Genomic DNA, 26,396 nt, shown 5'->3' on the forward strand with positions numbered 1-26,396 from the left:
GTACTTGAAAGAATCTCAGGGTCGCTTAGTCTTTATTTAATAATATGGAAAATGCTCAAGGATCCCTTGTTTTATTTTTGAAAGAACTTGAAAAAAACACGGGAACCCCTATTATTATTTTCATTCTTGAAAGAATCCGAAAAAAGAATTTTGGAATTCATTGTGTTCTGCTTTTAAAAGTGCTCGAAAGAATCTTAGGGACCCCTAGCTTTTTTTTGGTGTGAAACAATTTTCCAACCCCTTGTGTTTAATTTTGGAAAGAATTAAAAAAAAAAAACTCAGTAATCCCTGTTATTTTATTCCTAATAGGGTCTGAAACAATTGGGAGGTCCTTGTGTTTTGTTTTCGAAAGAATTTGAAAGAATCTGATTAGTGTCTTTTATTATTATTTTTCAAGGCCACTTGTATTTTTGAAAGAATTTCAGATATCTTTAAGGTTCTTGGTGTTTTATGCTTAAAAGTGGTTGAAAGGGTCTCCTAGTCTCTTTTTAAACATGTGGAAAAAACTTCGAAAACTCTTATTATTTCATTCTTGAAAGAGTCCGAAAAAAGAATTTTAGATTGGTGTGCAAGAAAACAACTACCCGAAATCGCATTTGAATAATTTGAATTTGAAAAAAAAAAAAAAAATTACTATAATCGTTAAAGATAGGCAACCTTGTGCAAGTTTAGTTCTTTTTCTGGTAGTTGGTAGCTCTTCTAAGGAATTTCTGGACAGTATCTGGTGAGAGGGTTGGTGGTGAAATTCACTTGTTTACAGTGGTTTACAGTAGGTGTAACATGCGTCACTGTTGTTTGTTTTATTCAAGGACGTTTGTGTTTTATTTTTGAAAAAAAATTGGAAATACTTCGAGGGCCATAGTGTATTTTTTTAGAATACGAACAAATCTTGGCGGTCAGTAATAATTTATTTTTAAAAGAATGAAAGAAAACAAACGTAACATTTTAAAATAAAACAAAAACACTATATGAGAACGATATGTTTAATGGGATTAATGCAAATGTCAAAATTGATGTATTTCTGGCCATCTACCTAGATGGCGGAATTTCTATTCATCTTATCTCTGTGATAAACCTGTCAACTGTTGATTTTCGGTGCTGTCAAGTGGCAGTCAACAGAAACGTCAGTTTAGTCAATTACGTTTGTTAATATTGCACAATGTAACAAATTAAAAAAAACTTTATTAACTCTTCAATAGTTTTATTGTACATAATTCCATTTTAACTTATTCTAGCATCAAGTCATTAGAAAAATGGTTGTCGGTAAGTATTCAATTTTGAGGTTAGAACCCCCTTGCATATGGAATTAATTCCAGTGGACACGTTGACACCCCAAAATGGCCCCATTCGAAACTTCTTTACGGACTTTCACGGCCTTCAACGTCTTAACGTGGCGCCCCCAGAACCAGAATTTGCTGGAAAGTAAGTATACAAATTTCCCTTTCATTCATTTTATAATCCCCATCGTAGGCAAAAATTGGAACGATTATATAGATATTTCAAGTATGAGGAGCCCGACCCTGGATTAAGCTGTATTATTCACATGGAACAAATCAAAAAAGTGTTTCGAACCTATCTTAAAGACTTAGTTAGTGAGCGACTATTAGACAACGTTGTCAACATGTGTTTGTTACAAGTTTTAAAAGACTACAATGCGAACATTCGACACGCTAAAGGCGTTTTAAAAAAGTTGCCACAAAAGCAGCTCGAGAGAGTCAAAACTGACTTAGATTATGTCAACGACAACCTCCCACCTGACTTTTTTAAAAAGAAACCAGATCCTAGTCAGTATGTGAAGTCTGATATCCAGAAACCGGAAGAGAAAGCCTTAGATTTAATTTTTTACATTCCAATGACCGAAGATGACCCTTGTGTGGAAGAAGAGGTTGAGGAGATGTCCCTCGCCACGGCGGCTTCCACTGGGGCCCCCTACTCCATCAAAAAGCGCTATGACTACTTTAAAACCAAAATGGCGGAGTTTCCGTTCGAGGAGTTCAAAGAAATCGTTTTGACTGGTTTAACATCGCCAAAATCGGACGAAGAGTTGATTAATTATTTTCTGGACACGTTCGGGTTTGAAGTTTTCGAGTTTTTGAACGAGATTATCCAGCACCGGAACTCGCAGATTGATTGGACTGATGGAGAGAAGGAGAAGCCAGTGGTTCGAAGGGTTGAACCGAAAAGTAGTAATAATCGGTACGCTCCGGCGTTGGCAAGTCAGGTAATTGTTCAAAGCGAAGAAGAAAAGAATTTGGCGAAGACTTTGCGGAAGTTGGAGAAGAAACAGAAGGGGGTTCAGCAGGAGTTGCTGTGAGTAGAAAAGAAATGATGGTTTTACAGGAATCTGTATTATCGGCTTGCAGGACTGACATTGAAGATGATTTAAGTTATATTAAACACCAGCCAATATTTAGGAAAGGAGCAGATAAAGTTGATTATTACCCCCATGTGCATGACCAGCTGAGGAATGTCTCCATCACAAGTAATTATCGATTTATTATTAATTAAGTTGGTTTAGTGGGCATACACGCTGCGTGTGTGGCAGCACTGTCTGTCAATGGTCAGCGCCTACTTTACTATTTTAATTTAAAATTCTTTTGTATTTTCTCTTGTTGAAAGAAAAATCTTTTAGCAAAATTTAATGGTGTAACGTTGAAACAACCAGAAAACACCATTAAAAAAGAGGCTTCTACGCATGTCGAGTTTACGTTACCGGGTGGCACAAGACCGAAAAATGATGACATAGATTTGGTTAAAGTTAGTAGTTTGGATTCAACAGGACTACTAGTTTTCAAAGATATTAAAGAGTTTAATCGAATACAGTCTGAAGTGTTCCCAGTGGCGTATAATACAAACGAAAACATGTTAATTTGTGCCCCCACTGGTGCCGGGAAGACGAATATAGCGTTGTTGGCTATTGTACATCAGATTAAGGTGCATATGGATGGAGGGTTGATCCGGAAGGACGATTTTAAGGTTAGTATTTTGAAAGTTTTACTAGAATGAAAATGATTGTTTTTGTTAATTGTATAGATCGTGTATGTGTGTCCCATGAAAGCATTGGCAACAGAAATGGTAGCTAATTTTAGTAAAAAATTGGCCCCCATTGGTATTGTGGTGAAGGAATTGACTGGTGATATGCAGCTGACGAAGAAGGAAATAGCTGAGACCCAAATGCTGGTGACTACGCCAGAAAAATGGGATGTGATTTCACGTAAAGGAGCAGGTATTAATAATTTTATTAATCGTTATCAATTGATACTACTTTTGATGATTTTATTTTTCAGTGGACACCGAGGTCACGAGCCTCGTCAAACTCCTCATCCTCGACGAGGTCCACCTCCTCAACTCCGACCGCGGCCCCGTGATCGAAGCCCTCGTCGCGCGCACCCTGCGCCAGGTCCTCAGCAGCCAGAGCATCATCCGCATAGTGGCCCTCTCGGCCACGCTGCCCGGCTACCTCGACGTGGCCAACTTCCTCAAGGTCAGCCCCTACACCGGGCTGTTCTTCTTCGACAACCGCTTCCGCTCGGTCCCGCTCACGCAGACCTTCATCGGCGTCAAGAACAAGAACGACCAGGACGCGATGGACCTCATCTGCTACAACAAACTCATACCGATCATCAAGGAGGGCCAGCAGGTGATGGTGTTCGTGACGTCGCGCAACCTGACGGCGACCGTCGCCAAGAACCTGTTGGCTCACGCGAAGAACAACAAGCACCTGGCGTTGTTCACACCAGAGAAGAAGGCGGCCATCAGGAGCAGCGTCAAGAGTAGCGAGCTGGAGCTGCTGATTCCGAACGGGTTCGGGTGCCATCACGCGGGGATGTGCAGGAGCGACAGGCTGGAGGTGGAGAGTCTGTTCCGGCAGGGGGTGCTCAAGGTCATCGTGTGCACGACGACGCTGGCCTGGGGGGTGAATTTGCCCGCGCATGCGGTGATCATAAGGGTGAGTTGGTCGTATTTAGGAAATCAAAAAGTGATTATAATGAATCGTACATTGATCGGCCTTGTGACGTACTGAAATAAATGGTACTTTCGTGTTCTTATAATTAAAAAAAAAAACTTAATGTGATATTAGATAATTCATCGTCTGAGAATTTTATATGAAAGTAATTAAATGAACACGAATGAAAATAAATAAATAAATTATCGTGATATAAAAATAAAAAGAAGCAGAATCAATTTGAAAATTATTTTTTAGAAGAATATAAATTGAAAATAAAGTTGCCTTTTCAACTACATTTTACTTTGTTTTTTCACAAGTTTTTTGAATTTTTTAACTGTTTCATCCTAAAACATGGGGATGCCAAGGGTTAAAAATCAAGGCAGGTTCATAAATTACAAGTATATGTAATAACATGTATAAGTATATTTTATAACATGTACATGACGTTTACCAGACATATGAAACGTCGAGAACTTCCTTAGCTTACGCTCGAGAAGTAAAAATACGAGATTGTGCTGATGCTTTTTTTAAAGAGGACATATTTACAGGTTTCATGTCTTATTATTGAATTTAATTATGCGCAAAAGTTTTGAAAAATCTGAAAATTTCCCGTTCGGTTGAGATGGTAGATCTTTTGAGCTGAATTATTGGTTGCCTACCTTCCTTCTGCCTCTTGTCTGTCGATATTTATTAGACGGACAATTTCCGACCGATTGTTGCCAAATTTTGAACGTATTTTCGGAATATCATGTAAATGGTAAAACGCTAACCAAAATTTGTCTAATCCTCTCCACCAACAATGTGCTAACGTCACTTTAAAGTCGTGCAAAGGAAATTTTATTTAAATTTAATAAAGTAATATACTTTTGTATTTGTGGTTTATGAATCCGCCTTTACTTTTTACCTTGGCTATCCAGATTTTTTTAAATTTTGTATTAGCAGTGTATGCGAAGCCATACTTTATGAATGATCGCCGCAATTCTTTGTCCCTTTTTTCTGCATTTTTCCCGTTTTGTTTACCTTTTTTTTCTATTTATTTTCTTTTTATTGTTTTTCTTATACTTGCCAAATGAAATGAATGAAATGTAGAATGGGAGGGTGGGCGGAGCCAAAGATTTCTCTGAAATACCGGGTGTTTAGAAAATGGCGGTTTAACTCTTCAGTACGTTATGTACGGGGGTTTCGGGAGTCCCAAAAATATAATAAAAACATTCATTATGATGTAGATTACAGGAAAAACGTAATTTTATAAAAGTAAAATTGATCTTTTCTGGCGCGATTTCTTCACCCTTTTTTTTTGTTCCCCTTTTCCGTATTTTTCCCATTTTGTTGTTTTTGTTACTTTTTTTTCTATTTTTTTTAACTTTTTTATTGTTTTTCTTATCCTTGTCAAATGAAATGAACGAAATGTAGAATTGGTGGGTGGGCGGGGCTAAATATTTCTCTGAAATATATGGGAAAATGTGTATATATTGTTTGTAATTCTTGTTTTTGAATGTTGAAAGTCGTACGAAGATCTTACTTTATGAAGCACGGATACTCTGCTTAGTACCGAGTGTCTGAAAAATGGCGGATTAACTCTTCAGTACGTTATGTACGGGGGTTTCGGGAGTCCCAGAAATATTACAAAAAATTCTTTATGATGTAAATTACGGGAAAAACGTAATTTTATAAAAGTAAAATTGATCTTTTCTGGCGCGATTTCTTCACCTTTTGTTTTTGTTCCCCTTTTCTGTATTTTCCGATTTTTTCGTTTATATTACTTTTTTTTCTATTTTTTTCTTTTTAAATTTTTGTTTTCCTTATCCTTGCCAAATGAAATGAATGAAATGTAGGGTGGGTGGGCGGGGCCAAATATTTCTCTGAAATATATGGCAAAATGTGGGTATCATCTTTGCCACCCTTGTTTTCATCGGATTTTTTGGCCCTTTTTTTCACCGTTTTTTTTGTTGCCTTTTTTTGTCTTCTTATTTATCGTTTTGTTTTTGTTTTTTTTTGTGCCGTTTTTGTGTCGTTTTTAATTTTTACTGCCATGTTGAGCCTTTTTTTTATAGTTTTTGTTATCATTTTTTTGTCGCGTTTTTCCGTCTTTTTCCCTACTTGCTAAGATAAAACTGATTGTCAAATGGCATATCCTCTAAGAAAATAAAGGGAGGGTGGGCGGGACTTGCCAAGATAAGACTGATTTTGCTAAATGTTGTTTTTTTGTTAAAGGTTTATTGTTAATCTACAATTTAAAAACCATGCTGATTCTCTGAAATAAATATATTACAGGATAGATAGATAGATAGATAGAATATAAATAGATAGGATGTAGAATTAATTGGAGAATTTTAGAAAAATTGGAAAGGAGGGAAATCGATTTGTAATTTTCAACTTTAGTTACATCACCGGACTTAAAGACAGGACAGATCTTAGATTCTTCCATTTTATAGGGAAAAAGACAGAAAAAAGGCGACAAAAAAATTACAACAAAAACTCTTTAAGAAAGCCGATAGAAAAAAGCTCAAAAAGGCAGCTAAAATTAAAGGGACACAAAAAAAAACACAAATAAGGAGATAAGAAAGGCAACAAAAAAAGTCGAAAAAAGGGCCAAAAATCCGATAAAAACAAAGGTGACAAACATGATATCAACATTTATATTATGAGCGCCATACTTTATGAACAATGGTCACCGCATTTTGTAAAAAGAAGTATGTAATAAGGTGATTTCATGTTTTCTGGACGTTTCATGATCTCCAGAATATGAAAAAAAAGGTTTCCCGTTTCCGTCTGTCTGTGTCAATATTTATTAGGCAGATAATTCCCAAAACTACTGGAACGATTGTTGTCAAATTATATAATGTATTTTAGTAATACCGCGTAGATGGTTAAACCGTAACCAAAATTAGTCTAATCGTCCCCACCAACAATGTGATGACGTCAGCTTAAATTTTGCTTTCTAAATAAATGGTATCTAAATTTCATAAAATAGCATACGTCTATACTTGTGGTTTATGAATCCGTCTTTATTAAGGAAGCTAAGGAAGCATGATAATCGAGTCCATCGGGCGACTGGCTATTTTCACATTTTCTCGATGTGTTATGACCCCTACAACAACATAGGTCTCTCGTTTCCGTATGTCCGCCGGCCGTATGGATTTTTGTTAGACAGATAATCTCCGAAACTACCGGACCGATTGTTGTCAAATTTTATATGGATATATAGTCCTACACGTGCAGTTTATGAATCTGTCTTGATTGTTTACTCGAGACATCTAGATTTTTGGAAAAGAAATCAAAACTGTATAACATTTTACAATTTAATTTTGAAACTACAAAACCGAATACTCTGAAATCTTGTAGACGTTTTAAAGTTGTCGTAAGCATGGTAAATTTTTAATCAAAATATATTTATTTATTTACCTAATTAATTAATTAATTAATGGAAAACTTATTTTATTTATCCCTAAATCCTATCCAAACTGGGCAAAATATGATAAGTCTGTATGTGGATTTTCATTCCATTAATATTTTTTACAATTGCTTACACAAAGTGACCCAGAGAAATTAAAGAATGAGTCAATTTATTTAATTGAATTAATCAGAAACCGCTAGCTCCATTTTCCCGAAATATTAGGAGTACAATACTGTTAGTATTACATTGGTATTATCCAAATTGATATAAAATTAAATATAATAATATAATAGCAAATGAATTACCTTCTAAGAAAATAAAGGGCGGGTGGGCGGGGCTAGTACTTGCTAAGATAAGACTGATTTTGGCAAATCATATATCCCCGAAGAAAATAGAGGGCGGGTGGGCGGCACTAGTACTTGCTAAGATAAGACTGAACAATATTAAGCGTAGTCACTAGAATGAAGAGGGGGTGGTTGAGCGGGGCTACTGCTTGCTTGTAATACTGGTGTGGAGTTGATGAAGATGGATGGGACGTTTTACAAATATACCAAGAAAATTTATTCTTTTTCAATTTTACTTCATTGGACAGATAATTTATAAGACTACAGAACCGATTACTTTGAAGTTCTAAAACAATTGTATATTAATATTAATTTTATTTTACGTGCCCTTGGAAAAATGTTGATCACAAAATTTTGTGAAGCAAAAACTCATTTGAAACATACGCGTAGCACGCTTCTTTACAGTTGCTTTAATCTTACATACGTACGTATCTTTATTTTAACTTACAAGAGTTGCCATGAAAAAAAAACAAATTTTGTGATTTTTCGAAAAAGCTGGTTGTTTTATTGTATTTCAAGGGCGACGGAAGTTCTGTCGAAATAACCTTCGACCATGTTTGTTACTATTTTATAGAAATGTATAACTACCTTTGTGTCTAGTCTTATTAAGATTACCAAGAACTAGTAAAGTACTTTTTTATATTTATTTAATCTCTTGATAAATTAAGAATCTATTTTGCTGTAAAATCGTACTCAAAATATCATCTCTAGTTAATCGTATTAACATTTGAGCACGATTATCGTATACACGCAGAAAATAAAGTAGTGTGTACGATTTATTGTGTTGAGTTTTGTAAACTGAAAACAGTGGTGAAAATCGTGTTTCGAAATTTCCATAAACAGCTTCTGTTAAGAGTTTTAAGTAGTAAATTTAAATTTCAAACCCAACTTGATGTACGATCTTTTGTAGACAACATATTTATGACGTAATTAAAAATTCTACATTTGTTAATTGTTGTTTTTGCAGGGGACGACGAGGTATGACGCTCAAAAATCGTCATTCGTCGATATGGATATGTTAGATATCATGCAGATTTTTGGAAGGGCTGGACGACCTCAGTATGACACGTCAGGTCATGGCATGATCATTACCAGTATGCCCAATATGACGAATTATATGACTTTGTTGACGTCGCAAGCGCCCATTGAAAGCCAATTTTTGAATAACGTTCCCGATCATTTGAACGCCGAGGTGGTTCTGGGAACGGTGTCTAATTTAAAGGAGGCGATGGAGTGGCTCACGAACACTTTCGTGTATTGCCGGATTAAGAAGAACCCTCTGGTTTATGGGTTGACGTTTACGGAGATTTGGGTATAGTATTTAGAAAAACCCACAGTTGTAAATAATACAGGTTTGTATTTTTTCTCTTTAGGAACCAGAGAAGCTCTTCCAGTACCTCGAACGCAAACTGTATGACGCCGCCGTGACCCTAGAAACCGCCCAAATGATCCGTTTTAACACGACCTTGGGCGAGCTTCGCCCCACTAACTACGGCAGAATCGCCAGCTTCTACTATATCTCTCATCAAACTATGAAGTACTTCCACGACCACTTCGAACGTTCCATGATGGAAGCCGACGTTCTCAACCTCGTCAGCAACGCGTCGGAATTCCAGCACATCCAGGTCCGTAACGACGAACTCGACGAATTGGACCGCCTTCACGAAGACTACAGCCAGTTCGAGTTCAACACTGACCCCAGCTCTGTAGTTTTCAAAGTACTAACTTTGATCCAAGCCAACGTATCACGTGCCAAAATTCGAGTATCTTCGTTAGTTTCCGACTGCGAATTTATAATGCAGAGCGTCACTAGACTAGCGAGGGCACTTTTCGAGATCGCTGTGGATAAAAACTACAGTGTGCAGGTGTATAGGTGTCTACAGGTGTCCCAAATGGTCGAACAACAAGCGTGGGCTGAACGACACCCGCTTCTACAGTTCAAAGAACTCGAGGTTAAGGGCTACAAAGCCCTTGACGTGCTTCAGAATATACCGATTGAAGAACTCCAAGATATGTCAGAGCGCGAAGTCCTCGATTTAATCAGAAGCCGCCATCTTGCCAACCGTGTCCACCATTTTTGTAAGGCGTTTCCGCGGGTTAACCTTGACGTTACGGTTAAACCAATCACTGAAGGTGTTATTCGGATTCAGGTACTGATTAACGCTAACTTCAGCTGGGACACTAGTATTCACGGTAACGTGCAACACTACTACGCTTGGGTGGAAGATCCGGCGCATGATAGTATCTACCATTTTGAGTCTTTCGTGGTCACTAAGAAACTCGTAGTCGCTAAAGAACCGGTGGAGTTAATTTTCACTGTTCCGTTACAAAAACCACACTCTATGGAGTATTTCGTGACGGTTGCCAACAGTAAATACATGCGTAAGTTTGGTGGGTGTGCGCGAGGTGGCGCTGATTGTGGTGGGTTTCAGATGCGGAGAGTTCGTACAGGATCGATCTGGAGAAGATCAATATGTTGCCGAGTTATACCATCCAGACGAAGTTTTTGAGTGTGAGGCCGTTGCCGAAGACGGCTTTGCATAATGAGGAGTTCGAGAAGTTGTATGGTTTTACGCATTTTAATGCGGTGCAGAGTCAGGTGTTTCATTGTTGTTATAACAGCGATTCGAATGTGTTGTTGGGGGCGCCGACGGGGTCGGGGAAGACGATCGTGTCGGAGATTTGTATGCTGAGGTTGTTTACGCGTCGACCAGACAGGAAGGTGAGTGTTCTTGACAATTTTTCTAATTTGAACTAGAGAAATAGTTTTATTGTGTTGGCAATTCTGAATTATTGGCAGTCATGCGAGTATGAGTTCAGAATTGGCAATTTTGACATGAGTACGCCTCATAAAGTGTTCACTGGTTGAAACGATAGCAGCCACTGACTTGATGTTATAAATATATTTTGACAATCAGGTATGTCACAAAATTTTAAATATGTTGCCAACCTGACAAACAATCACAAATATTAATTATTTATATACATTAATATTAATTATTTAGTTAATATTTTCTTTTATGGAAAAACATACCTGACTTGTCTATTCCACACAAATTTTGTTTTAACTTGTAGGGGTTATAAAAAAAATACAATTAAATTTAAAATTCCTCGTAGGGGTGAGGGAATTTGTGTCTAATACCTAATACCCAATTTTTTAAATTGTGTTGCCATTTTTCGCTTTCGTCTGTCAGTTGTACGATTTTTGGCGATTTTAGTTGATTAGTTAATTTTTTAAACTACCGAACGTATTACTTTGAAATTTTAGGTGTTTGTATAGACCACCGTGGTATGGACTATCGTTAAAATGCTAAAACTGTAAATCTTGGTGGAAATTGTTAAGTTTTAGTATAGCGGTTTTCTTTAAAAATCCAAAGTTCAAATAAGTTTTGCAAATTATTTTGCTAGGACACTATCAACAATCGAAGTATTACAAAACAGAGAATTATTATAACATTAATACTAAAAATATCTCGCCATACGATGTTGTTTATGTGTAAATTTTTGACTGTTTTTAATGCATAAGTAGTATATCTGATAAATTTTCCGGATACCTTCGGATTATGGACAATAGTGAAACGCCAATCAAAATTTTTCTTTTATTGTCAAAAAAATTGGTCAAAAGTTGTTCCGACAGAGCCACCTGTTTAAGCAAATCTAAAAAATATAAATGCAATGATAAATCATATGTAAAAAAATAAATAATTAGTACTTGCTAAGATAAGATTAATTTTTTCAAATGACATACTCTCTCAGAAAATAGAGGGCGGGTGGGTGGGGCTAGTACTTATTAAGATAAGACTGAACAATATTAAGAGGAGTCACTGGAAAAAAACTAAAAACTCAGCCCCGCCCACCTCTTTTCTCTATTTCACTGACCTATTTTATTTACTGTAAAATGGGAATAGAATTCTATTTTGACAAGTTGTAGAATTTAAGATTTAAAACAAATTAAAAAGTGGCCCCGCCCACCCACCCCTATTGCATTTTGATCATTCATTCTTATTGGCTTTGAAGAACGCAAGATGATAATTTTTTTTAAATAAACATTAATGTTTATGAAATTGTTCCAATTTTTGGATTTTGCATTTTTTCGATTAGTAATTTTACGAGTTTTCAATTTTTAATTTTTCATTTCTTTCATTTTTCGCTTTGTAATTTTGCGGTTTTTCATTTTTGCGTTACTACTTGCTAAGATAAGACTGATTTTAGCAAATGACCTTCTAAAAAATAGAGGGCGGGTGGGCGGGCCTAGGACTTGCTAATATAAGAATAAACGATATTAAGAGTAGTCATTGAAATGAAGAGGGGGTAGGTGGGTGGGGCTACTGTTTGCTTACAAGACTCTTTAGAAAAAAACTAAACTCAGCCCCGCCCACCTCTTTTCTCGATTTCACCGACTTATTTTGAGAAATTGTAGAATCTAGGATTATATAGTATTTCCACCGATAGATTAGCTGACAGAAAAGTCACCAATAGACCGCTATAAAAAGTAGTGCCAAAGGCGCTTTATTTGAAATATAAGGAGATTTGAAAATAATGTTGAACGACGTAAAATTACTTTTAATAACACAATTTATTTCCAACAGACAATATTATCTATACTGGAACATACACTTCGAATAACATTACGTACTTTATATTGAAGTAACAAGTAGGGCATCTTAAATTAAAATTTTCCTTCTTGAAGAATGAATACGCATTGGCAATCATTTTCTGTGCCACGATGTTGTCAACAACAGTCATACTGCACCGGGTTGAAGAGGGCTACAAAATATAATGGTATATAATGATTGCACAGAATAAATCAACAACTCACTCTTGCGTAATTATGAATTTTATTCGTATTTCATGGGGTCCATATGAAACGTTTTTTGACACAAACAACTTAACCTAAAATGTCCAAACTTCAGCCACTATACAAAAAACAGCACAAAGGTCTATAATATCATACCTAACAAATCAAAACAAGTAAAAAAACACAAACACTAAACGCAAAAAACACACTTTTTAACTTTTTGTACCAAAATTTTAAATTAACGTCAATTAGCTGATCGACCAAAACACAGGTTAAACGAAACCGGCCGACTGGCGCAAGCATAGAGGCGTAGGAAATTCGTTGCGCGGGAAAAGGAACGTTGGTTGCCAACCTAAACTACAACTCTTTAACTGCTTTAAGCGTATAATGCTAGTATATTTTGGATTCTCCGGTTGGCGATTGTGAATTCAAAATTTTCCAATCTATCGCTGGAAATAGTATATCAAATTAAATAGTGGCCCCGCCCACCCACCCCTTTTGCATTTTGACCATCCATTCTTATTGGCTCTAAAGAACGGAAGATGAATTTTATATTGATAAATAATAGAATCTTGGATTACATTTTTGTTTAATAAGATTTAATTTTTATTAAATTGTTTCAATTTTTAGATTTTCTTCAGTTTTTAATTTTTCAGTTTTTTATTTTTTTTTTGTTAGTACTTGCTAAGATAAGACTGATTTTAGCGAAGGTCATACCCTCCAAAAAATCGAGGGTGGGTGGGCGGGCCTAATACTTGCTACGATAAAACTGAACAATATTAAAAGTAGTCATTGAAATAAAGCTAAACTAAGCCTCGCCCACCTCTTTTTGCTATTTCACTGACTTATTTTATTTACTATAAAATGGGAATTGAATTCGATTTTGACAAGTTGTAGAATCTAAGATTTAAAACAAATTAAAAAGTCGCCCCGCCCACCCACCCCACTTCCGTTTTGATCATTCATTCTTATTGGCTATGAAGAACGGAAGTCGAATTTTATATTGATACACAATAGAATTTAGGATTACATTCTTTAAATACAATTAATTTTTAATGTACCTACAATATTTAATTTTTCAATTTTTCATTTCTTCCATTTTTCGATTAGCAATTTTTCAGTTTTTTTTGTTAGTCCTTGCTAAAATAAGACTGATTTTAGCGAATGAAATACCCTCTGAAAAAGTAGAAGGCGGGTGGGCGGGTCTAGTACTAGCTAAGATAAGACTGAACAATATTAAGAGTATTTATTGAAATGAAGAAGGGGTAGGTGGGCGCGGCTACTGCTTGCTTATAAGACTCTTTAGAAAAAAACCCTAAACTCAGCTCCGCCAATCTCGTTTCTTTATTTCACTGACTCATTTTATTGATTGTAAAATGGAAATTGGATTCTATTTTAACAAATCTTAGTATCTAAGATTTAAAACCAAGTAAAAACTGGCCCCACCCATCCACTCTTTTTGCATTTTGATCATCCATTCTTATTGGCTCTGCTGAAGAGCGGAAGATGAATCTAGGATTACATTTTTTTTATAAAATTTAATGTTTACTAAATTGTTTCAATTTTTAGATTTTGCACTTTTTCGATTAGCAATTTTACGAGTTTTCAATTTTTAATTTTTCAGTTTTTCATTTCTTTCATTTTTCGATTTGCAATTTTGCAGTTTTTAATTTTTTTGTCACTACTTGCTAAGATAAGACTGATTTTAGTGAATGATATACCCTCTAAAATAATCGAGGGTGGGTGGGCGGGCCTAGTACTTTCTAAGATAAGACTGAACAATGTTAAAAGTAGTCATTGAAATAAAGAGAGTGGGTGGGTCTACATTAAATACAATAATTTTATTTTTACCAAGTTTCAATTTTTAGATTTTGCAAGTTTTCGATCAGCGATTTTTCATTTCTTACATTTTTTATAGTAAATTTTATAAAATAGCATACTCTTGTATTTGTTTTAGTAAATACAGATTTGCAAAATCAAATTTTTTCATTTTTCAAAGACGCGGGATTTGTGGCACTGTACTTCGGGGGCGAAGGAAGTCCTGTCACCGTTTTTGTGAAATTTTTTATCCTCTGTTTTTGTACACTTCTCGTGAACTTTTTTTGTAGTTTTTTTTATTTCCTCCTTTTAGTCGCGTTTTTTTGGTGTTTTTTTTGTTGCTTGTTGTGATAGTTTTCTCATTTTTGATGGATTTTTTGTTCTCTGTTTTCGCATTTTTTGTAGACTTCTTGTTTAAATAATAATACATCTCATTGTACTGATGGATATTAATTGACATTTTGCAGCTAGTAATATACGAAAATACAGGTTTACTGTTACAGTGTGTTCGTCGCTGTGTATATGCTGTATTTTTGACAAGCCAACATCTGTAAATATTTTCTTGATTAATGTTTAATTTCCCGGATACTTTCGGATTATTGACGATGGTGAAACGCTAATCAAAATTTTTGTTTTATCCTCAAAAAAGATGACGTTTTTTGTAACCATTTTTGTTGTCTTTTTGATACTTCTTTGGGGTTACCCTTTTTTGCATTTTTTATTTACTTTTTGTCGCTTTTTGTAGCAATTTTTTGTTCTTTTTTTTTTTGCCTTTTTAGTTTCCTTTCTTTTAATTGCACTTTTGTCTTTTTAGTCGATTTGTCGTGGTCGTTTTTTCGCACTTTGTTATATTGTTTATGTTTTTTTCCTCTGTTCTCGCATTTTTTTGTAGATTTTTTTGTGGGCGTTCTGTCGTTTTTTGTCGTCATTTGTTGCTTTTGTAACAACCTTTTATTGCCTTTTTTGGTTACTTTTTGACCTTTCTTTTGTTGCCACTGTAGTCGCATTTTTTATTTTTATCTGTTTTTTTAAACTTTTTGTGACTTTTTGTAACGTTTTATTTCTCTTTTTAGCCTTTTTTTACTATCTTCTTTTAATGTTATTTTTTGGCCTACTTTTTTTGGTTTTTGTGATTACTTTTTTTGTGATTTTCTTTGTAGATGTTTTGTTCTTTTTTCACTGTCATTTTTGTTGAATTTTTCGTGATCTTTTCTGACGTCCTTTTGGTAGCTGCATTTTTTGACATTTTTTTGTCACTTTTTTACCGCTCTGTTTAATCGCATTTTACTTCTGTTTTCGTGTTTTTTGCTGTGGATTTTTTGTCCTTATTTTTTTGTTGCTATTTTTTCTGTTTTTGCCACTTTTGTGTTCGTTTATCTGTTGCATTTTTTGTCAACTTTTTGTCGTGTTTTTTACCATTGTTTTTTGTAGGCTTTTTATGGACTTTCTGCCGCTTTTTTTGTAGCCTCTTTTTGTTCCCTTTTTTGTCGCATTTTTTTAAGTAAAATATGAAAATACAGGTTTACTTTTTCCGAGTGGCGGACCGTTTCGGCGTGTATACTGTATTTTTGACAAAACAACATCCGCAATCATTGTATTGGTTAATGTTTAATTTTGCGGATAATTTCGGATTATCGACGATTGTGGAACGCTAATCAAAATTTTTGTTTTATTCTCAAACAAAAAGATAACATTTTATAAAAAAAGACAGTTTTTTTTCAACGACCAAATTTTACGTTTAATTTTTGTCGCTTTTTGTAGCCATTTTTTGTCGTCTTTTTGATACTTTATTGGGTTTTTGGGCATTTTTTGTGGAGTTTTTTTTAACTTTGTACGTGTTTGTAAACTTTTTGTGGCGTTTTATTACTCTTTTTTGCATTTTTTTACTATCTTCTTTTAATCGAATTTTTTGCCCTACTTTATTTTGGTTTTTTGTGATGGTTTTTTTCTAATTTTTTTTTTTTTTGGAATTTTGGTCTGTGTTCGTATTTTTTGTCACCTTCTCTGTAGACTTATTGTCTTTTTTCCACTGTCATTTTTTCTGCATTTTTTATGATCTTTTTTTGTCACTTTTGATCCCTCTGTTTTAATGATATATTTTTTTGTCTCGTTTTATCTCCTTTTTAGGCACTTTTTGACGTAGCCGTTTATTCTGCACTTTTTAATGATTTTTTTTATTTTCGTGTTTTTTTGTTGTAGACTTTTTTTGTCCTTTACTTTTTTGGTGCTATTTTTTTGTTTTTACCATTATTTCAATTTTTTTGTAGGGATTTTATGGACTGACTTTTTTTTGTAGCGTGTGTTTGTTCCTTTTTTTGTCGCCTGTTTTTTGTACAACCAAATTTTACTATTGTTTTCGAAATAAGATTATTAAACCTCTTAAACTTTTAATAAAACACACGAAATAACTGGTTGTGTATTCTTTTTAGTGTAGTATTTTTGGGCAATTTTTCGTTATACCAAATTTTTTTATAGGCTCATATGTGGATCGTTAAGATACCAAAAAGCTGATGACACCACTTTTTTTTTGTCACTGAAAAATATGTATTTGTACTTCGGTACTATTTTACATATGTATTTCAGATCGTCTACATAGCTCCCATGAAAGCCCTAGTCCGCGAACGCGTCTCCGACTGGACCGCCAAGTTCACCAAAATCAACAAAAAAGTAGTCGAAGTGACCGGCGACATCACCCCAAGATCATCCCTGATCGCATCCGCCGACATCATCATCACAACCCCCGAGAAATGGGACGGAATGAGCAGAAACTGGCTCCAGAAAGACTTCGTCAAGCAAGTCGGCCTCATCATAATCGACGAAATCCACCTCCTCGCCGAAGAAAGAGGACCCGTCCTCGAGGTCATCGTATCGCGAATGAACTACATCAACAGCGTCAAGAACGCCAAAGTCAGGATCGTCGGTCTGTCGACGGCCATGGCCAACGCGGGAGACTTGGCCAACTGGTTAGGTAAATTAAAAAATGAAAAAGTTTTACGAAATGTAAATAATAACTTAGGGAAAATCGTCTTGAACTTTAGATATATCACAACTGAAATAATTAAATGTGAAAAATTAGTTATTATTTTTTAATAGGTATTGAACGAAAAGGTCTCTTCAACTTCAGTTCTTCAGTCCGCCCCGTGCCCCTCGAAATCCACTTGAAGGGCTTCTCGGCTAAAAATTACTGCCCTAGAATGGCCACAATGAACCGACCTGCATACCAAGCAATCTGTCAGTACGCCCCCGATAGTCCCACTCTGATCTTCGTCTCATCCCGCAAACAAACCCGCATCACCTCGTACGACTTGATCAAGTGTCTCCTCAGTGACACCAACCCGAAGCAGTGGCTCCATTGCCCCCAGGAGGAAATCGAAAACATCCGCTCCACTGTAACCGACTCCGACTTAAGCTACTTACTTCTTTTCGGCATAGGCATCCACCACGCCGGCCTGCAAGAGCACGACCGAAAAGTGGTGGAAGAGCTCTTCGTCAACCAGAAAATCCAGGTCCTCGTAGCCACGGCCACGCTGGCGTGGGGTGTGAACTTCCCGGCTCACCTCGTCATAGTCAAAGGCACCGAGTACTATGACGGCGCCACCAAGCGCTACGTGGACATGCCCGTCACCGACGTTCTTCAAATGATGGGGCGCGCTGGTCGCCCCCAGTTCGACACCAGTGGCGTGGCGTGCGTGTTCGTGCAAGAAAGCAAGAAGAACTTCTACAGGAAGTTCCTGTTCGAGCCCTTCCCCGTCGAGTCCAGTCTGCTGCAGGTGCTGCCCGAGCACGTGAACGCGGAGATCGCCAACGGCACGGTCACTTGTCGCTCGCAGCTGGTGGATCTTATTTGTTCGACGTTCTTCTTCAGGCGGTTGTTGGTTAATCCGACGTACTACAAGATGAACGACGTGGAGAACGCGAATGTGTACTTGCAGGAGTTGTCGGAGTCGGTGTCGGTGACGCTGCAGGATGCTCAGTGTATCGCGATTAGGAATGAGGTGAGTTTGGAGGGTTTGAGGGAGGGTGTTGTGTATTGTTTGATGGGTTTGTAGGAGGTTCAAGATTTTTATGAGAGTACGTTTTTGGGACAGTTGGCGGCGCAGTATTATTTGTCGTGTAAGACTATGTTGTATTTGCACGAGAATTTGATGGAGGATAGTTCGCTGGACGATTTGGTTTTGAATATGTGTCAGGTGGAGGAGTATGCGCTGTTTCCGGTGAGGCATAATGAGGATAAGATTAATAGGTAAGTGGTTTGGGGGTTGGGTGAATATTTGAGGAGATTTTAGAGTTTTATTAAAGTTGTGTTTTACTTATGATTCTTTTTTTAACGTTTCTAGAACGATGTTCGATTGCGTGTATAATTGGTTGCATATGTGTATTCTTCAATATAATTGATATAATACCGGGTGGCTATTAGTAATGACTGAAGCAAATTTTTGTGTTGGCAACTCTGAATTATTGGCATCCATGCCATACCATAGTTGTCAATTCTGACATAAGCACGCCTAACTAACGTGTTGATTGGTTGAGACGATGGCAGCTGTTCTAAGTGTCACTCTGACAATGGCATCATAGAATTTTAAACAACTTCCCAACCTGACAAAAAAAATCACCAGTATTATAGTTACTCGGTATTAAAATTGAAAAGTCCATAGGTCGCGTTATAAAAAATACAAATAGAAAAAGTGTAAGGAAATTTCAATCAATTATTAATTGGATAATTTTCATCTTTTTTTTTTCTAGTACCGTACATACGTAGATTCCTTGTTAAATTTTAGTTACGTGTTTGTGGCAGTCGTAAATTTAATAATTCAGTGTGAAGTAATTAAATAACATTGACGTACTTGGTGTATAACGAGAACGAGCGAAGTATGACAATACAGAAAGTGAAAGAGTCAATAATAATTACTGGATAATGAAGTACATGTAATTATACTAAATTAAATCCTAAGAGAATATGAAATTCGACTTTTGTTACAATGGGTTTCATACAGTACCTTTCTTAACTTTAGGTGTTTTTTTTTTTTAATTTTATTCAAAGAAATTATGGGTTGTTTATACCGGGTGATTTTTTAAATTAGACATACAACTTATGGTATGTCTACAAACTAGCATTTTAGAGGATTTTGGATTTTATTTCATATAATAGTATTATGTATGTTTATTTTTTTATCACTTCATTAACTTGTTTTAAATGGTTTGTTATGAATTATTTTTTCTTTTCTTCTTTATTTGTGTGTTACTGTATCCTTCTCTTCGCCCTACTAGTTATAGGTCTCTCGTTTTCGTCGTCTGTGTGTGTGCCTGTCTATCTATGTCGATTTTTATTAGACAAATAATTTCCGAAACTACCGGACTGATTGTTGTGAAATTTTAATGTATGTTAGGAATATCGTGTCGATGGTAAAACGCTTACCAAAATTTGTCTGATAATCGCCACCAAAATTTTGCCTAGTAAAGATTATTTAATGCCCCCAAATATATTTCTATAGAATTTTATTTTTTTTTCTGTGATATTTTGTCGCTTTCGTAGCCGTTTTTTAAATTGTTTTTTTTAACCACTTTTTGCAGTCAACGGTTTTTGTTGATTTTATGTTCTCTGTTTTTGTCTCCTTTTTGTAACTTTTTTTAACTTTTTGCCACGTTTTGGTAGCGTTTTTTTTTTATTTATTTTTTATTCCCTCTTTTTTTATTCCTGTCTTTTAGTCCCCTTTTTGGTTCCCTTTCTCAGCCAGTATTTCTTGTGCCCTCTTTTTCACACTTTTTTGTCTTTTTTTACTTATTTTTTAGTGGATTTTTTGCCCTTTTTTATTTTTTTTATTTGACTTTTTTGTCACTGTTTGCAACCGGTTTTTTTGTTGCCTCTTTGTGTCCACTTTGTTGTTGCGTTTCTTGTTATTCTTGTCGACTTTTTTGTCATTTTGTGATATTTTTTATCCTCTGTTTTTGTGCGCTTCTTGTGATTTTGTTTTTGGCTTTTTTCTAGCGTTTTTGGCTTCACCTTTTTTTTGACTCCTTGTAAGTCGCGTTTTTTTGATCTTTTTTTAAGTCGCTTTTCTGCTAAAGTTTCTCATTTTTGTCGGATTTTTTCTTTTCTGTTTTCGGATTTTTTTATCGCCTTCTTTGGGGACTTTTTGTCGCTTTTTTGACCTTTATTTGGTTGCATGTGTGTGTCGAGTTTTTGGCCTCCTCTTTAGTCGCTTTTTGTAAACTTTTTGTGACTTTTTGTGGCAGACTTTTTCTCTTTTTTTTGTTACGGATTTTTTTGGTATTTTTTGTCGCCTTCTTTGTGGATTTTTTTCAGGGTCTTTTTTGATGCATTTGTTGTGCCTTTTTTTGTTGCGTTTTTAGATTCTTTTTTTTTTTTTGGCTGCGTTTTTGATCTTTTTTATTCACTTTTTACGTAGCATTTTCGCATTTTTATACCTTTTCTCCTGTTTGCATTGTCTATTTTCATGGCCGTTTTTTGTTCTTTTCATTTATTTTTTTTATGACTTGTCCCTATAGGTATAGTTATAGCCTCTTTGTTGCAAATTTTGACATTTTTGTAGTTGCCCTTTTTTTGTAGTGTTTTTGTTTTGTGGACTTTGGACTTTAGTCATTTTTTTCCAGGGATTATTTTATTCTCTTTTTTTTTGTTCTTTTTTATCGCATTTTTTTGGTTCCCTTCTTTTAGTTGCATTTTTTCGTGTGTTTGGCCTAATTTTTGTGGTGGCCTTTTTAATGGATTTTTTGTTCTTTTCCAGTGTTTTTTTGTTGTTGTATTTTTTGTAATCTTTTTGGCTCCCTTCTGTTACGCGCATTTTTTTTTATTTTGAATTTTTTGAGTTTTCTGTTCATCGATTTTTAATTTTTCGTTTCTTCATTTTTTTGATTGGCAATTTTCGATTTTAAAATTTTTCAATGTACAATTTTTCGCATTGCAAAAATTTGTTTTGTTTTTTAATATTTTCGATGTTTTATTTTTATATCTTTTCAGTTTCTCGATTTTTAATTTTTCGATATTTCAACTTTTAGATTTTACAATTTTTCAATTTTCCTTTTTTTTCGATTTTCCAACTTTACAGTTTATCGATTTTTTAATTTTTCGTTTAGTCAGTTTTTTATTTTACCATTTTTCGATTTACAATTTTTCGATCCCACAATTTTTTCGAATTTCAGTTTTTCGATTCTTCAGTTTCAATTTAATAAGTTTGGATTTTTCAATTTCTGAATATTACAATAATTAGTTTTTCAGTTTTTAAATTTTTTATTTTCTCAATTTTTCGATTTCTAATATTTTGTCTTTCAGTTTCTCATTTTTTAATTTTTCAATTTTTCGGTTTTTCAATTTTCAATTTACGATTTTCAATTTTACAATTTTTCGGTTTTTTCAATTTTCCCGTGTATAATTTTTCGCCTTTTTAATTTTATCATTTATTCAGTTTTTCTATTTTTCGTTTCTTCAGTTTTTTGTTTCGATTTGCAATTTAAAAAAAAAAAAAACAAATTGTTTTTCAGATTTTTGATTTTTTTTGGGGCTTTTCAGTTTCTCCATTTTTAATTTGTGGATTTTTCGATTCTTAGATGTTTAATTTTTCGTGTATTAACTGTTTTATTTTTAGATGTTTAAATTTTCATTTCTTCAATTTTTCGATTTGCAATTTTTGATTTGTCAGTATTCCGTTTTTTCAATTTTTCTACTTTGCAGTTCGTCGATTTTTATTTTTTGGAATTTTTAAATTTTCGTTTATTTAATTTTCGATTCGATTCGAGATCCATTTAATTTTTAAATTATCGAGAATCATAATTTATCTGTTCATGACCCACCAGGAACGTCATCTTACAATTTTGTCGAATAAATATTATTTAAATGTTATGAATCCGTGTTGAATTTTTATCCTAAATATGGAGATTTTTGGAAAAAAAAAATCAAAATTGTAAAGATGATAATTTTTCGGCTTTTCGATTTCTCAATTTTTCAATTTTTCAGTTTTGACAATTTTTCGATTTTTCATTTTCGTGATTTTCAGTTTTTATATATTATACTGCTCGGATTTTTCATTGTTTCGATTTTTCAATTTTTCGATATATTTTAGTTTTAGGATTTTTCAACGAAAATTTTTTTTTCGATTTTTTGATGTTTCAATTTCTTTACATCTTGGTTTTTCGACTTTTAAAATTTTTTCACTTTTCGATTGTTAGATTTCCTCATTTTTCTCTTAATTTTTCAACATTTCAATTTTTGAACTTTTCAATTTCGGATTTTTTTCTATATTTTAGTGTTCGAATTTTTCAGTGTTTAGATTCTTAAATTTTCTATTTTAATAATTTTTAATTTTTCAATTTTGAATGTTTGGATTCTTAAATTTCTCGATTCTTCAAATTTTCGATTTGTCAAATTTCATTTTTTGATTTTTTAGTTTTCCGATGTTTCAGTTTTTCGATTTTTCAGATTTTCGACTCTTTCATTTTTCAATTTTTTAATCTTTGACATTTCTGAATTTTCAATTTTTCAATTTCTCTACTAATCTTTTTTTTTTTCTATTTCTCATTTCTTTACTTGGTCAATCTTTTGATTTTTCAGTTTTTCAATTTTAATAGTTTTTGATTTTTGAATTTTTTGATTTTTTAGTTTTCCGATGTTTCAGTTTTTCGACTCTTGTAGATTTGATAAATTTTTTCCATTTTTCGGCTTTTCGATTTCTCAATTTTTCGATGTATTTCAATTTTGGAATTTTTCAGTTTTTTATTTTCAATTTTTCGATTTTTCATTGTCATGATTTTCAGTTTTTATATATATATTTCACTGTTCGGATTTTTCATTGTTTGGATTTTTCAGTTTTTCGATATTTTAGTTTTGGGATTTTTCAAATAAAAATTTTTTTCGATTTTTTGATGTTTCAATTTCTTGACATTTCGGTTTTTCGATTTAAAAAATTTTTGCACGTTTCGATTTTTAGATTTCTTCATTTTTCTCTAATTTTTCAACATTTCAATTTTTGAACTTTTCAATTCTTCTATAGGCATTTTAGTGTTCGAATTTTTCAGTGTTTGGATTCTTAAATTTCTCGATTCTTCAAATTTTGGATTTCTCAATTTTTTCATTTTTTGATTTCTCAGTTTTACGATTTTTCAGTTTTTCGACTCTTTAATTTTTCAATTTTTTAAGTTTTCACGTTTCCGAATTTTCAATTTTTCTATTATATTTTTTTTTATTTTTCCATTTCTCATTTTTAGACTTTTCAATATTTTGATTTTTCAGTTTTTCAATTTTAATGGTTTTGATTTTTGAATTTTTCAATTTCTCAATTCTTCGACGTTTCAGTTTTAGGATTTTTCAGTTTTTCATTTTACAATTTTTCCTTCATTTTTCAATTTTTCCATGTTTTAGTTTTGAGGTTTTTCAATACGTATTTCGATTCTTCAATTTTTCTATTTTTCGAGTTTGCGATTTATCGTTTTTTTTTTTGTGTATTTTTTGTAATCTTTTTGACTTTTTTTTGTGCCTTACTTTTTGTCCGCTTTTTTTGACTCTTCTTTTTGTCATTGCTTTTTTGCGCCTTTTTAATGATTTTTCTTCTCTCGTCTGTTTTCGCATTATATAGATTTTTTTCGCGTTTCGCCATTTTTTTAGTTTTTCAGTGATTTTTTTTGGGGACTGTCGCTTTCTTGCATTTTTTATTCATTTTTTATATGTTTGTCACTTTCTTTGTGTACTTTTTGTTTTTGTTTTCTCATTTTTTAAATTTTTGTGACCTTTTTTGGTTCCTTTCTGTTGGTCACATTTTTATGACCTTTTTGTAGCGACCTTTTTCTCCTTTTTTATGAATTTTTGTTTTCTATTTAATTTTTTTACTACCGCCTGTGGACTTTTTGCCTACTTCATTGTCTTTTTTTAATGCATTTTTTGTGAGGTTTTTTGCATCCCTTCTGTTTGGTATATTTTTTATTTTTTCGCTATTTTGGTTTTTTATCAATTTTTTCTCTCAATTCAAAGAATTATTAAGTAAATGTGACATACGAATACATGTATAGGCTGTTTTAAGAACTTAATTAATAAATATCTTTTGAAGAATTTGTTATCTTTTCCTTATTTTTCTTTTTCTCGCAGACCTCCCATTCTCGCTAGTCTCTGATCACGTTTTTATCTCGCTTTTTTTCTGCTTTTTTTTTTCTCATCTCCTCAGTCCATATTTTATTATTTCCCTTCTTTTCTATCGATTTATTTTCCATTATTGCTTTTCACTCATTTCACAACTTTTCGTTTTTTTCCTCTTTCTATTTTTCACTCGTATTATTTTCTCGTTACCTTTCTTTCATTCTTATTTTAGTGCCTTATTGTCCTCAATTTCTATTTACTGTCCGATTTATCAGATATTCTCTTTCCAATACTAATTTTTCACCCGTTCATTTCATTTTTTATTGTTGTGTAACCAATTATTATTTTAATTTTTATTTCATCTTTTTAACTTCTCGTTTTAACGTTACCATTTTTTTTTTCGTTTTTACATTTGTTTTTTTTTTAATATTTTATAACTTGGTGATATCATCTCAAATTTTTGTTTAGTAAGTCTTGTTGGAAATTTATACCGAAATATGAATTAATTGGGAATATACTATTAACATTGTAGTGATTTCAGAACAACGATTCATTTTTTATCATTCGTTCCCTCAAGAAAATCAATGATGTCATCGCAAAAATTTAACAAACATTTTTGTGAAAAGTGTGCTTCAAGATGATAATTTTTGCGCTTTCATATTAGATGTTTGTATTTTCAGAAATTGTTTATACATTATGTTAAAAAAATAAATAATAAATTAATTACCAGAATGTTCATCTGCACAACATATTCCACACAACTATTGCCTATACTCATTGTACAATAAATTTATTTATTTTTCAGACATTTAGTAATGGACATGAACATAAAAACCCGACTACCTTTCGACTCTCCACATTTAAAAGTCCTCCTCCTCATCAAATGCTACCTCTCCGACAAGAAACTCCCCAACCAAGAATACGTAGTCGACCTGAAAACCGTCTTCGATCAAATCATTCGTATCATCCAAGCCATGATCAGCCTGACATCGTACAAAAGTTGGCAAGACTGCACCATCAAACTCATCTACTTATGTCAAATGCTAATCCAAGGAGTGATGATCGAAACCGGAAGCGCCATGATGCTTCCCCACATGACCCAAGAATCCTGCAACAGCCTACTACGAAAAATGATCACCCACAAACTCGTACCAGAGTCATGCCAAGAAGTGTCAATCCCACTCCTGAAAGTCGCCATGAGGACCAACAAGAAAGCTCTAATAGGGATAATCGAGGAGCAGTTCGATAAACAAAGATCCGGAGACGTCCTCAAAGCGATATCCAGGATACCCATCCTGGAAGTGCGCTTCAAAATTAGGGATGCGAGCGACAACAAGGAGCTCGATTACAGGATTGACCGCAGCGAAGGCGTGGTTTGTGTGGAGGTCAAGCCCGAGACGAAGTGCATTTTCGAGTTCGACGTCTTCCGAGACGGCACCAGCAATCTTAACGTGTGCAGCAAGAAGTTCAGCAAACAGAAGGAGGAGTCGTGGTTTTTCTTGATGAGTTCTGAAGATGTCTTGTTAAGGATGCAGAGATTCGTTGTCAAGAGGAACAAAAATGTGGATGTGCAGGTTGACGTTCCTGCGGAGAGAGGTGAGTGTGTTGGGAGTTGTTGTTTGTTGTCTGATGGTTCGGTTTAGGTGTGTACCGGTATTCTGGCTACTTCCTGTGTGATTCATATATTGGGTTGGACCAGAAGATCACTTTTAGAGTAAAGGTGGTGGAGTGAAGGCTGTGGTAGTGTAAGAGAAATAAAAGAAGGCGGTGAAAATGTGCAGTTTTTTGTTTAACCCACCTTTTCCTGATCCTAGTAAGGTAGGTATTTTTTTAGTAGGCAAGGATGGTGAGACGGTTTCGACAGTTTCCAATTTTTTCACGGTGTTGAAATGAGTGGATTTTTAAATAAAAGGTGGGAATTTGATTTTGCTATCAACTAACTGTTAAAATCCAACACTTAATTTTAATTTTTACTCTGATGTTTAATGCGCTTGCGTGAAATTGTGACA

General features: G+C 34.1%; 1 protein-coding gene across 1 annotated transcript; it reads left to right on the top strand.

The window, feature by feature from the left end:
• The first annotated feature begins 1,117 nt into the window (after window positions 1-1,117).
• On the top strand, window positions 1,118-26,161 carry LOC135142521 (activating signal cointegrator 1 complex subunit 3-like). The gene is made up of 15 exons (XM_064074239.1): window positions 1,118-1,263; window positions 1,317-1,422; window positions 1,471-2,310; window positions 2,364-2,482; window positions 2,633-2,976; window positions 3,034-3,226; window positions 3,288-3,949; window positions 8,658-9,002; window positions 9,064-10,072; window positions 10,123-10,412; window positions 16,890-17,274; window positions 17,400-18,301; window positions 18,356-18,549; window positions 25,193-25,983; window positions 26,031-26,161. Exons 1-15 carry the CDS (start codon window positions 1,254-1,256, stop codon window positions 26,117-26,119), a joined length of 6,279 nt encoding a protein of 2,092 aa, XP_063930309.1. The 5' UTR covers window positions 1,118-1,253; the 3' UTR covers window positions 26,120-26,161.
• The last annotated feature ends 235 nt before the right edge of the window (window positions 26,162-26,396 follow it).

This window comes from Zophobas morio, unplaced genomic scaffold, assembly GCF_036711695.1.
Source record: "Zophobas morio isolate AGI-343-1 ecotype UQ-CSIRO unplaced genomic scaffold, CSIRO_AGI_Zmor_V1 ptg000049l, whole genome shotgun sequence".
Lineage (NCBI taxonomy): Eukaryota > Metazoa > Arthropoda > Insecta > Coleoptera > Tenebrionidae > Zophobas > Zophobas morio.